The sequence below is a fragment of the Phasianus colchicus genome, chromosome 39 (genome assembly GCF_987193195.1).
Source record: "Phasianus colchicus chromosome 39, bPhaCol1.hap1.1, whole genome shotgun sequence".
Lineage (NCBI taxonomy): Eukaryota > Metazoa > Chordata > Aves > Galliformes > Phasianidae > Phasianus > Phasianus colchicus.
In genome coordinates, this window is record NC_143474.1 from 1353850 (window position 1) to 1367749 (window position 13900).

The 13900-nt window shown below is 53.9% G+C and overlaps 1 protein-coding gene and 1 long non-coding RNA gene across 2 annotated transcripts in view; both read left to right on the top strand.

The window, feature by feature from the left end:
- SUPT16H (SPT16 homolog, facilitates chromatin remodeling subunit) overlaps window positions 1–13900 on the top strand; it is a 99735-nt gene that overhangs the window by 85416 nt on the left and 419 nt on the right. The window contains exons 22-25 of the mRNA XM_090130129.1: window positions 183–352; window positions 2207–2336; window positions 5230–5359; window positions 6416–6493. Of these exons, the coding sequence (XP_089986255.1) occupies window positions 183–352; window positions 2207–2336; window positions 5230–5359; window positions 6416–6493 (508 nt within the window). The remainder of the gene's footprint in view (window positions 1–182; window positions 353–2206; window positions 2337–5229; window positions 5360–6415; window positions 6494–13900) is intronic.
- Window positions 6501–12323, top strand: LOC149913302 (uncharacterized). Its single transcript, XR_016461326.1, has 2 exons — window positions 6501–6699; window positions 7229–12323. It is a non-coding gene; the product is annotated as an uncharacterized LOC149913302 (long non-coding RNA).

The following is a 13900-nucleotide window of genomic DNA, read 5'->3' on the forward strand; positions in this document are numbered from 1 at the left end:
CATCCCTTTTTTATTTTCCACGGATTTGGGTTGAGGCAGAGATAAGAAAACCCCTCCAAATCCCCTTTTTTTTCCCCCTTCGTTTAGGGATGGGGGGATTTGGGGTTGAGATACGAGCGTGAAAATAATCGTAATAATAAAATAAAAAACCCTAAAAACTTGGTTTTTTGCCCCAAAAAAAGCCTCCTTTCGTGGTGACGTTGGACGAGGTGGAGCTGATCCACTTTGAGAGGGTCCAATTCCACCTGAAGAACTTTGATATGGTCATTGTCTACAAAGACTACAGCCGAAAAGTCACCATGATCAACGCCATCCCCGTGGCTTCCCTCGACCCCATCAAGGAGTGGCTCAAGTGGGTCGACCCCCCAAAAAAACCCCAAATCCTCATTTTTTTCATGTTTTGGACCCGTTTTTTCCATCCCTGGGGGGAGGGGGGGGGTTGGAGATGGGAGATGTTGGGGTGGTGATGGTAGGAAAAAAGCTCCAAGTTTGGGGTTTCGGAGTCGTAAGGAAAAAAAAAGCAACTAGGATTTGGGAACCCAAAAAAAACAAAATTTGGGAACCCCAAAAACACCAAATTTGAGATTCTGAGGAGCCAAAAATGTGGGATTATGGAGACTCAAAAAAAACCCGAACTTTGGGATCACAAAGACCCAAAAAAAACCAAAACTTTGGGATCATGAAGACCCAAAAAACCCAAAACTTTGGGATCCTGAAGACCCAAAAAACCCCAAAATTTGGGATTCTGAAGGGCCAAAAATTTGGGATTATGAAGACCCAAAAAAACCCAAAGCTTTGGGATCACAAAGACCCCAAAAAACCCAAAACTTTGGGATCATGAAGACCCAAAAAACCCAAAACTTTGGGATTTCTAAGTCCCCAAAAAACCCCAAAATTTGGGATTCTGAAGGGCCAAAAATGTGGGATTATGAAGACCCAAAAAAACCCAAAACTTTGGGATCACAAAGACCCAAAAAACCCAAAACTTTGGGATCATGAAGACCCAAAAAACCCAAAACTTTGGGATTCCAAAGACCCAAAAAGCCCGAAACTTTGGGATTTCCATTTCCCCAAAACCCGAAACTTTGGGATTTCCATTCCCCAAACCTTTGGGATTCCAAAGACCCCCAAAACCCCAAAACTTTGGGATTCCAAAGACCCAAAAACCCGAAACTTTGGGATTCTGATGACCCCAAAACCCCAAACTTTGGGATTTCCATTTCCCCAAAACCCCAAACTTTGGGATTTCCATTCCCCAAACCTTTGGGATTCCAAAGACCCCAAAAACCCCAAACTTTGGGATTTCCATTTCCCCAAAACCCCAAACTTCGGGATTTCCACTTCCCAAACCTTTGGGATTCCAAAGACCCCAAAAACCCCGAAACTTTGGGATTCCAAAGACCCCAAAACCCCAAACTTTGGGATTTCCATTCCCAAACCTTTGGGATTCCAAAGACCCCAAAAACCCGAAACTTTGGGATTCTGAAGACCCCAAAACCCTGAACTTTGGGATTTTCATTTCCCAAAAACCCGAAACTTTGGGATTTCCATTCCCCAAAACTTTGGGATTCCAAAGACCCAAAAACCCCAAACTTTGGGATTTCCACTTCCCAAACCTTTGGGATTCCAAAGACCCCCAAAACCCCAAACTTTGGGATTCCAAAGACACAAAAACCCGAAACTTTGGGATTCTGAAGACCCCAAAAGCCCAAACTTTGGGATTTCCATTTCCCAGAAACCCCAAACTTTGGGATTTCCACTTCCCAAACCTTTGGGATTCCAAAGACCCCCAAAAACCCAAAACTTTGGGATTCCAAAGACCCAAAAACCCCAAACTTTGGGATTTCCACTTCCCAAACCTTTGGGATTCCGAAGACCCCAAAAACCCCGAAACTTTGGGATTCCAAAGACCCCAAAACCCCAAACTTTGGGATTTCCATTTCCCAAACCTTTCGGATTCCAAAGACCCCCAAAAACCCAAAACTTTGGGATTCCAAAGACCCAAAAACCCGAAACTTTGGGATTCTGAAGACCCCAAAACCCCAAACTTTGGGATTTCCACTCCCCAAACCTTTGGGATTCCGAAGCCCCAAAAACGCCGTATTTTTTCATTATTATTATTACTATTTTTTATCCCTTTGTCGCGCGGGACCCCAAAATGCCCGGATTTTCCCCCAAAACTCTTTTGGGGTCGCTGTCCCCGCAGCTCCTGCGATCTGAAGTACACGGAAGGGGTGCAGTCCCTCAACTGGACCAAAATCATGAAGACCATCGTGGACGACCCCGAAGGTTTCTTCGAACAGGGGGGGTGGAGCTTCCTGGAGCCCGAGGGGGAGGTGAGGGGGAATTGGGGGGGGGGGTTATGGGGTCAGTGGGGGCAATGGGGTCAATGGGGGCGTTGGGGTTAATGGGGGCGTTGGGGTCAATGGGGGTGTTGGGTGGATGGGGACTTTGGGGTCGATTGGGGCAATGGGGTCAGTGGGGACTTTGGGGTCAATGGAGTCAATGGGGTCAGTGTGGACTTTGGGGTCAATGGGGTCAGTGGAGTCAATGGGGTCAATGGGGGCGTTGGGGCCAATGGGGACTTTGGGGCAATGGGGTCAGTGGGGACTTTGGGGTCAATGGGTTCAATGGGGGCGTTGGGGTTAATGGGGACTTTGGGGTCAATGGGGTCAATGGGAGTGTTGGGGCCAAGGGGGACTTTGGGGTCAATGGGGTCAATGGGGACATTGGGGTCAATGGGGGCGTTGGGGTCAATGGGGTCAATGGAGGCATTGGGGTTAATTGGGGTTTTGGGGTTAATGGGGACTTTGGGGTCAATGGGGGCGTTGGGGACTTTGGGGTCGATGGGGAATTTGGGGTCAATTGGGGTGTTGGGGTCAGTGGGGGCAATGGGGTCAATGGGGGAGTTGGGGGCAATGGGGACTTTGGGGTCAATGGGGTCAATGGGGGCGTTGGGGCCAATGGGGACTTTACGGCAATGGGGTCAGTGGGGACTTTGGGGCAATGGGGTCAATGGGGCGTTGGGGTCAATGGGGTCCATGGGGGCGTTGGGGTCAATGGGGTCAATGGGGGCGTTGGGGCCAATGGGGACTTTGGGGCAATGGGGTCAGTGGGGACTTTGGGGTCAGTGGGGTCAGTGGAGTCAGTGGGGTCAATGGGGGCGTTGGGGTCAATGGGGGCAATGGGTCAATGGGGACTTTGGGGTCAATGGGGTCAATGGGGGCATTGGGTGGATGGGGACTTTGGGGTCAATTGGGGCAATGGGGGTGTTGGGGTTAATGGGGACTTTGGGGTCAGTGGGGTCAATGGGGACTTTGGGGTTAATTGGGGCAATGGAGTCAGTGGGGACTTTGGGGTCAATGGGGTCAATGGGAGTGTTGGGGCCAATGGGGACTTTGGGGTCAATGGGGTCAATGGGAGTGTTGGGGCCAATGGGGACTTTGGGGTCAATGGGGTCAATGGGAGTGTTGGGGCCAATGGGGACTTTGGGGTCAATGGGGTCAATGGGGGCGTTGGGGCCAATGGGGACTTTGGGGCAATGGGGTCAGTGGGCACTTTGGGGTTAATGGGGGCGTTGGGGTCAATGGGGGTGATGGGGTCAATGGAGTCAATGGGGTCAATGGGGACTTTGGGGTCAATAGGGTCAATGGGGACAGAGGGATCAATGGGGCCTTTGGGGTCTGTGGGGTCAATGTGGACTTTGGGGTCATTGTGGTCAATGGGATCATTGGGATTAATGGGGACTTTGGGGTGCCATCAGTTCCAGTTTGGGGTCGGATTTGGGGTCACTGCGGCCCTATTGGGGACCCCAGAACCCTATGGGGCCATTTTGGGTCCAATCTGGGACTTTTGGGGGCCATTTGGGGTCAATTTTGGGACATTTTTGGGACCTTGGTGACACAGAACCCATTGGGGCCACTTGGGTGCCATCGGTTCCAGTTTGGGGTCGGATTTGGGGTCACTGCGTCCCTATTGGGGACACCAGAACCCTATAGGGCCGTTTTGGGTCCAATTTGGGGACATTTTGGGACATTTTTGGGACTTTGGTGACATCAGAACCCATTGGGGCCCCTTGGGTGCCATCGGTTCCACTTTGGGGTCGGATTTGGGGTCACTGCGACCCTATTGGGGACACCAGAACCCTATAGGGCCGTTTTGGGTCAATTTGGGGACATTGGGGGACATTTTTGGGACCTTGGTGACACAGAACCCATTGGGGCCACTTAGGTGCCATCGGTTCCAGTTTGGGGTCAGATTTGGGGTCACTGCGGCCCTATTGGGGACACCAGAACCTTATGGGGCCGTTTTGGTCCAATTTGGGACTTTTGGGGCCATTTTGGGTCAATTTTGGGACATTTTTGGGACCTTGGTGACACAGAACCCATTGGGGCCACTTGGGTGCCATCGGTTCCAGTTTGGGGTTGGATTTGGGGTCCCTGCGACCCTATTGGTGACCCCAGAACCTTATGGGGCCGTTTTGGGTCCAATTTGGGAGAATTTGGGGCCATTTTGGGTCAATTTGGGTCAATTTGGGGCGTTTTTGGGACCTTGGTGACATCAGAACCCGTTGGGGCCACTTGGGTGCCATCGGTTCCAGTTTGGGGTCGGATTTGGGGTCACTGTGGCCCTATTGGGGACACCAGAAATTTAGAGGGCCGTTTTGGGTCCAATTTGGGACTTTTGGGGGACATTTTGGGTCAATTTGGGGCCATTTTGGGGACCTTGGTGACACAGAACCCATTGGGGCCACTTGAGTGCCATCGGTTCCAGTTTGGGGTCGGATTTGGGGTCACTGCGGCCCTATTGGGGACCCCAGAACCCTATGGGGCCGTTTTGGGTCCAATCTGGGACTTTTGGGGGCCATTTTGGGTCAATTTGGGGACATTTTTGGGACCTCGGTGACACAGAACCCATTGGGGCCACTTGGGTGCCATCGGTTCCACTTTGGGGTCGGATTTGGGGTCACTGCGGCCCTATTGGGGACACCAGAACCCTATGGGGCCGTTTTGGGTCCAATCTGGGACTTTTGGGGGCCATTTTGGGTCAATTTGGGGACATTTTTGGGACCTCGGTGACACAGAACCCATTGGGGCCACTTGGGTGCCATCGGTTCCAGTTTGGGGTCGGATTTGGGGTCACTGCGGCCCTATTGGGGACACCAGAACCTTATGGGGCCGTTTTGGGTCCAATTTGGGGTGAATTTGGGGTCTTTTTGGGGCCCCGCAGGGCAGCGAGGCGGAGGTGGGAGAATCGGAATCGGAGATGGAGGACGAAACCTTCAACCCCTCCGAGGAGGACTATGAGGAAGAGGAGGAGGACAGCGATGAAGATTATTCCTCCGAGGCCGAAGAGTCGGGTGAGGAAAACCCCCCCCAAAATCAGCCCCAAATGACCCGAAATCCCATAAATCTTGACCCCCAAAAAATGGAGATTCTGAAGACACAAAATCCCGTAAATTTTGACCCCCCAAAATTGGGATTCTGAAGACCCGAAATCCCAGAATTTTAGACCCCAAAATTTAGGTTCTGAAGACCTGAATTCCCATAAAGTTTGACCCCAAAAATTGGAATTCTGAAGACCCAAAATCTCATAAATTTTAGACCCAAAAATTGGGGATTCTGAAGACCCGAAATCCCATAAATTTTGACCCAAAAATTGGAATTCTGAAGACCTGAAATCTCATAAATTTTAGACCCAAAAATTGGGATTCTGAAGACCTGAAATCCCATAAATTTTGACCCCAAAAATTGGGATTCAAAAGACCCAAAATCCCATAATTTTAGACCCCCAAAAATGGGGATTCTGAAGACCCGAAATCCCATCAATTTTGACCCAAAAACTGGGGATTCTGAAGACCCGAAATCCCATAAATTTAGACCCAAAAATTGGGATTCTGAAGACCTGAAGTCCCAGAATTTTAGACCCAAAAATTGGGATCCTGAAGACTCAAAATTCCATCAATTTTGATCCCAAAAATTGGGGATTCTGAAGACCCGAAATCCCATAAATTTTGACCCCAAAAATGGAGATTCTGAAGACACCAAATCCCATAAATTTTGACCCCAAAAATTGGGATTCTGAAGACCTGAAATCCCATAATTTTAGACCCAAAAATGGGGGATTCTGAAGATTCAAAATCCCATCAATTTTGACCCCAAAAACTGGGATTCTGAAGACCCAAAATCTCATAAATTTTGACTCCGAAAATTGAGGTTCTGAAGACCCAAAATCCCATAAATTTTGACCCCAAAAATTGCGATTCTGAAGACCCGAAATCCCATCAATTTAGACCCCAAAAACTGACGTTTTGAAGACCCCAAACCCGGCGGTTTGACCCCAAGATTTGGGGTCTTCCCCCTTCCCACCCCCCCCAAAAAAGGATTTGAACCAATTTTGCCCTTTTTTGCCCCAGAATATTCCAAGGAGTCGCTGGGCAGCGAAGAGGAGAGCGGCAAAGATTGGGATGAGCTGGAGGAGGAGGCGAGGAAAGGTGGGAATGGGGCGGATTTGGGGTCTGTGGGGTCAGTGGGGGACTTTGGGGTCAATGGGGTCAGTGGGGTCTATGGGGTCAATGGGGACATTGGGGTCTATGGGGTCAATGGGGACATTAAGGTCTGTGGGGTCAATGGGGGACTTTGGGGTCAATGGGGGCATTGGGGACATTGGGGTCTGTGGGGTCTTATGGGGGACATTGGGGTCAATGGGGTCACTGGGGATGTTGGGGACATTGGGGTCTATGGGGTCAATGGGGGCATTGGGGTCTATGGGGGACTTTGGGGTCTGTGGGGTCAAGGGGGACATTGGGGTCTATGGGGTCAGTGGGGGACTTTGGGGTCTGTGGGGTCAGTGGGGGACTTTGGGGTCAATGGGGTCATTGGGGTCTATGGGGTCTTTGGGGACATTGGGGTCTATGGGGTCAATGGGGACATTAAGGTCTGTGGGGTCAATGGGGGACATTGGGGTCAATGGGGTCACTGGGGATGTTGGGGACATTGGGGTCAGTGGGGACGTTTGGGACATTGGGGTCTATGGGGTCAATGGGGGCATTGGGGTCTATGGGGGACTTTGGGGTCTGTGGGGTCAAGGGGGACATTGGGGTCTATGGGGTCAGTGGGGGACTTTGGGGTCTGTGGGGTCAGTGGGGGACTTTGGGGTCAATGGGGTCATTGGGGTCTATGGGGTCTTTGGGGACATTGGGGTCTATGGGGTCAATGGGGACATTAAGGTCTGTGGGGTCAATGGGGGACTTTGGGGTCAATGGGGGCATTGGGGTCATTGGGGACATTGGGGTCTGTGGGGTCTTATGGGGGACATTGGGGTCTATGGGGTCAATGGGGGCATTGGGGTCTATGGGGGACTTTGGGGTCAGTGGGGTCAAGGGGGACATTGGGGTCTATGGGGTCAATGGGGGACTTTGGGGTCTATGGGGTCAGTGGGGTCAGTGGGGGACTTTGGGGTCAATGGGGATGTTGGGGTTAATGGGGTTATTGGGGTCTTATGGGAGACTTTGAAGTCTATGGGGTCAGTGGGGGACTTTGGGGTCTATGGGGTCATTGGGGTCTGTGGGGTCAATGGGGGACTTTAGGGTCAGTGGGGTCAAGGGGGACATTGGGGTCTATGGGGTCAATGGGGGACTTTGGGGTCTGTGGGGTCAATGGGGGACTTTGGGGTCAATGGGGTCAGTGGGGTCTACGGGGACTTTGGGGTCAATGGGGATGTTGGGGTTAATGGGGTTATTGGGGTCTTATGGGAGACTTTGAAGTCTATGGGGTCAGTGGGGGACTTTGGGGTCTATGGGGTCATTGGGGTCTGTGGGGTCTATGGGGGACTTTGGGGTCTGTGGGGTCAAGGGGGACATTGGGGTCTATGGGGTCAGTGGGGGACTTTGGGGTCAATGGGGTCATTGGGGTCTATGGGGTCATTGGGGACATTGGGGTCTATGGGGTCAATGGGGACATTAAGGTCTGTGGGGTCAATGGGGGACTTTGGGGTCAATGGGGGCATTGGGGACATTGGGGTCTGTGGGGTCTTATGGGGGACATTGGGGTCTATGGGGTCAATGGGGGACTTGGGGGTCAATGGGGTCAATGGGGATGTTGGGGTCATTGGGGTCACGGGGGTCTTATGGGGGTCAGTGGGGTCTATGGGGTCAACGGAGACATTGAGGTCTATGGGGTCAATGGGGGCATTGGGGTCTATGGGGGACTTTGGGGTCAGTGGGGTCAGTGGGGGACTTTGGGGTCTGTGGGGACAATGGGGGACTTTGGGGTCAGTGGGGTCAAGGGGGACATTGGGGTCTATGGGGTCAGTGGGGGACTTTGGGGTCAATGGGGTCAGTGGGGACATTGGGGTCTATGGGGTCAGTGGGGGACTTTGGGGTCTGTGGGGTCAATGGGGGACTTTGGGGTCTGTGGGGTCAGTGGGGTCTATGGGGACTTTGGGGTCAATGGGGATGTTGGGGTTAATGGGGTTATTGGGGTCTTATGGGAGACTTTGAAGTCTATGGGGTCAATGGGGGACTTTGGGGTCTATGGGGTCATTGGGGTCTGTGGGGTCTATGGGGGACTTTGGGGTCTGTGGGGTCAAGGGGGACATTGGGGTCTATGGGGTCAGTGGGGGACTTTGGGGTCAATGGGGTCATTGGGGTCTATGGGGTCATTGGGGACATTGGGGTCTATGGGGTCAATGGGGACATTAAGGTCTGTGGGGTCAATGGGGGACTTTGGGGTCAATGGGGGCATTGGGGTCATTGGGGACTTCGGGGTCTGTGGGGTCTTACGGGGGACATTGGGGTCTATGGGGTCAATGGGGGACTTTGGGGTCAATGGGGTCAATGGGGATGTTGGGGTCATTGGGGTCACGGGGGTCTTATGGGGGACATTGGGGTCTATGGGGTCAATGGGGGCATTGGGGTCTATGGGGGACTTTGGGGTCAGTGGGGTCAAGGGGGACATTGGGGTCTATGGGGTCAGTGGGGGACATTGGGGTCTGTGGGGTCAGTGGGGGACTTTGGGGTCAATGGGGTCATTGGGGTCTATGGGGTCTTTGGGGACATTGGGGTCTATGGGGTCAATGGGGTCATTGGGGTCTATGGGGTCATTGGGGACATTGGGGTCTATGGGGTCAATGGGGACATTAAGGTCTGTGGGGTCAATGGGGGACTTTGGGGTCAATGGGGGCATTGGGGTCATTGGGGACATTGGGGTCTGTGGGGTCTTATGGGGGACATTGGGGTCAATGGGGTCAATTGGGATGTTGGGGACATTGGAGTCAGTGGGGACGTTTGGGACATTGGGGTCTGTGGGGTCAATGGGGGACTTTGGGGTCTGTGGGGTCAGTGGGGTCTATGGGGACTTTGGGGTCAATGGGGATGTTGGGGTTAATGGGGTTATTGGGGTCTTATGGGAGACTTTGAAGTCTATGGGGTCAATGGGGTCATTGGGGTCAATGGGGTCATTGGGGTCTATGGGGTCAAGGGGGGCATTGGGGTCTATGGGGTCAGTGGGGGACTTTGGGGTTATGGGGTCAATGGGGGACTTTGGGGTCTGTGGGGTCAATGGGGGACTTTGGGGTCAATGGGGTCGGTGGGGTCTATGGGGACTTTGGGGTCAATGGGGATGTTGGGGTTAATGGGGTTATTGGGGTCTTATGGGAGACTTTGAAGTCTATGGGGTCAATGGGGGACATTGGGGTCAATGGGGTCAATGGGGTCATTGGGGTCTATGGGGTCAAGGGGGGCATTGGGGTCTATGGGGTCAATGGGGGACTTTGGGGTCAATGGGGTCAATGGGGATGTTGGGGTCATTGGGGTCTATGGGGTCATTGGGGACATTGGGGTCTATGGGGTCAATGGAGTCATTGAGGTCTGTGGGGTCAATGGGGGACTTTGGGGTCAGTGGTGTCAAGGGGGACATTGGGGTCTATGGGGTCAGTGGGGGACTTTGGGGTCTGTGGGGTCAATGGGGGACTTTGGGGTCAATGGGGTCGGTGGGGTCTATGGGGACTTTGGGGTCAATGGGGATGTTGGGGTTAATGGGGTTATTGGGGTCTTATGGGAGACTTTGAAGTCTATGGGGTCAATGGGGGACTTTGGGGTCTATGGGGTCAATGGGGTCATTGGGGTCTATGGGGTCAAGGGGGGCATTGGGGTCTATGGGGTCATTGGGGACATTGGGGTCTATGGGGTCAATGGGGACATTAAGGTCTGTGGGGTCAATGGGGGACTTTGGGGTCAATGGGGGCATTGGGGTCATTGGGGACATTGGGGTCTGTGGGGTCTTATGGGGGACATTGGGGTCATTGGGGTCAATGGGGACATTGGGGTCAATAGGGTCAATGGGGGACTTTGGGGTCTATGGGGTCAATGGGGACATTGGGGACATTGGGGTCTGTGGGGTCCTATGGGGGACATTGGGGTCATTGGGGTCAATGGGGACATTAAGGTCTGTGGGGTCAATGGGGGACTTTGGGGTCAATGGGGGCATTGGGGACATTGGGGTCTGTGGGGTCTTATGGGGGACATTGGGGTCTATGGGGTCAATGGGGGACTTGGGGGTCAATGGGGTCAATGGGGATGTTGGGGTCATTGGGGTCACGGGGGTCTTATGGGGGTCAGTGGGGTCTATGGGGTCAACGGAGACATTGAGGTCTATGGGGTCAATGGGGGCATTGGGGTCTATGGGGGACTTTGGGGTCAGTGGGGTCAGTGGGGGACTTTGGGGTCTGTGGGGACAATGGGGGACTTTGGGGTCAGTGGGGTCAAGGGGGACATTGGGGTCTATGGGGTCAGTGGGGGACTTTGGGGTCAATGGGGTCAGTGGGGTCTATGGGGACTTTGGGGTCAATGGGGATGTTGGGGTTAATGGGGTTATTGGGGTCTTATGGGAGACTTTGAAGTCTATGGGGTCAATGGGGGACTTTGGGGTCAATGGGGGCATTGGGGTCTATGGGGTCAATGGGGGCATTGGGGTCATTGGGGTCTATGGGGACATTAAGGTCTGTGGGGTCAATGGGGGACTTTGGGGTCTATGGGGTCAATGGGGACATTGGGGTCTGTGGGGTCTTATGGGGGACATTTGGGTCAATGGGGTCACTGGGGATGTTGGGGACATTGGGGTCAGTGGGGACGTTTGGGACATTGGGGTCTATGGGGTCAATGGGGTCATTGGGGTCAGTGGGGTCTATGGGATCAATGGGGACATTGGGGTCAATGGGGGACTTTGGGGTCAATGGGGTCAATGGGGATGTTGGGGTCATTGGGGTCACGGGGGTCTTATGGGGGACTTTGGGGTCTATGGGGTCAATGGGGGACTTCGGGGTCAGTGGGGTCTATGGGGTCAATGGAGTCATTGAGGTCTATGGGGTCAATGGGGGCATTGGGGTCTATGGGGGCATTGGGGTCTGTGGGGTCAGTGGGGGACTTTGGGGTCAGTGGGGTCAAGGGGGACATTGGGGTCTGTGGGGTCAGTGGGGGACTTTGGGGTCAGTGGGGTCTATGGGGACATTGGGGTCTATGGGGTCAGTGGGGGACTTTGGGGTCTGTGGGGTCAATGGGGGACTTTGGGGTCTGTGGGGTCAGTGGGGTCTATGGGGACTTTGGGGTCAATGGGGATGTTGGGGTTAATGGGGTTATTGGGGTCTTATGGGAGACTTTGAAGTCTATGGGGTCAATGGGGGACTTTGGGGTCTATGGGGTCAATGGGGTCATTGGGGTCTATGGGGTCAAGGGGGGCATTGGGGTCTATGGGGTCAATGGGGGACTTTGGGGTCAATAGGGTCAATGGGGTCATTGGGGTCTGTGGGGTCAATGGGGACATTAGGGTCTGTGGTGGCATTGGGGTCAGTGGGAACTTTGGGGTCAATGGGGACATTGGGGTCTGTGGGGTCAATGGGGATGTTGGGGTTAATGGGGTCATTGGGGTCAATGGGATCTATGGGGTCCATGGGGACATCGGGGTCCATGGGCGACTTTGGGGTCAATGGAGACTTTGGGATTAATGGGGACACATTGGGGTCATTGGAGTCTATGGGGACGTTAGGGTCTATGGGGTCCATGGGGGACTTTGGGGTCCATGGGGGACTTTGGGGTCAATGGGGTCAATGGGGTCAGTGGGGTCCATGGGATCAATGGGGTCTATGGGGTCCATGGGGGACTTTGGGGTCACTGGGGTCTATGGGGTCAATGGGGGACTATGGGGTCCATGGGGTCTATGGGGACGTTGGGGTCAATGGGATCAATGGGGTCCATGGGTGTCTTTGGGATCTATGGGGTCAATGAGCGACTTCGGGGTGTATGGGGTCTATGGGGTCAATGGGATCTATGGGGTCAGTGGGGGACTTTGGGATCTATGGGGTCAATGGGCGACTTTGGGGTGTATGGGGTCTATGGGGTCAATGGGATCTATGGGGTCCATGGGTGACTTTGGGATCTATGGGGTCAGTGGGCGACTTTGGGGTGTATGGGGTCTATGGGGTCAATGGGATCTATGGGGTCAGTGGGTGACTTTGGGATCTATGGGGTCAGTGGGGACATTTTGGGACCTATGGGGTCAATGGGCGACTTTGGGGTGTATGGGGTCTATGGGGTCAATGGGATCTATGGGGTCAGTCGGGGACTTTGGGATCTATGGGGTCAATGAGCGACTTTGGGGTCTATGGGGTCTATGGGGGACTTTGGGGTGTATGGGGTCTATGGGGTCAATGGGATCTATGGGGTCAGTGGGGGACTTTGGGGCCTATGGGGTCAGTGGGGACATTTTGGGGTCTATGGGGTCTATGGGGGGCTTTGGGGTCACTGGGGTCTATGGGGTCAGTGGGGGACTATGGGGTCCATGGGGTCTATGGGGACTTTGGGGTCAATGGGATCAATGAGGTCCATGGGTGACTTTGGGATCTATGGGGTCAATGGGCGACTTTGGGGTGTATGGGGTCTATGGGGTCAATGGGATCTATGGGGTCAGTGGGGGACTTTGGGGCCTATGGGGTCCGTGGGGACATTTTGGAGTCTATGGGGTCTATGGGGGGCTTTGGGGTCACTGGGGTCTATGGGGTCTATGGGGGGCTTTGGGGTCACTGGGGTCTATGGGGTCAGTGGGGGACTATGGGGTCCATGGGGTCTACGGGAACTTTGGGGTCAATGGGATCAATGGGGTCCATGGGTGACTTTGGGATCTATGGGGTCAATGGGCGACTTTGGGGTGTATGGGGTCTATGGGGTCAATGGGATCTATGGGGTCCATGGGTGACTTTGGGGTCTATGGGGTCAATGGGATCTATGGGGTCAGTGGGGACATTTTGGGGTCTATGGGGTCTATGGGGGGCTTTGGGGTGTATGGGGTCTACGGGGTCAATGGGATCAATGGGGTCCATGGGTGACTTTGGGATCTATGGGGTCAATGGGATCTATGGGGTCAGTGGGGGACTTTGGGGCCTATGGGGTCAGTGGGGACATTTTGGGATCCATGGGGTCAATGGGTGACTTTGGGGTGTATGGGGTCTATGGGGTCAATGGGATCTATGGGGTCAGTGGGGGACTTTGGGGCCTATGGGGTCAGTGGGGACATTTTGGGGTCAATGGGGTCAATGGGGGACTGGGGGGTCTATGGGGGACTTTGGGGTCTATGGGGACACATTGGGGTCACTGGGAGTCTATGGGGACGTTGGGGTCAATGGGATCAATGGGGTCCATGGGTGACTTTGGGATCTATGGGGTCAATGGGATCTATGGGGTCAGTGGGGGACTTCGGGGCCTATGGGGTCAGTGGGGACATTTTGGGGTCAATGGGGTCTATGGGGGGCTTTGGGGTCTATGGGGACTTTGGGGTCTGTGGGGTCAATGGGCGACTTTGGGGTGTATGGGGTCTATGGGGTCAATGGGATCTATGGGGTCAGTGGGGGA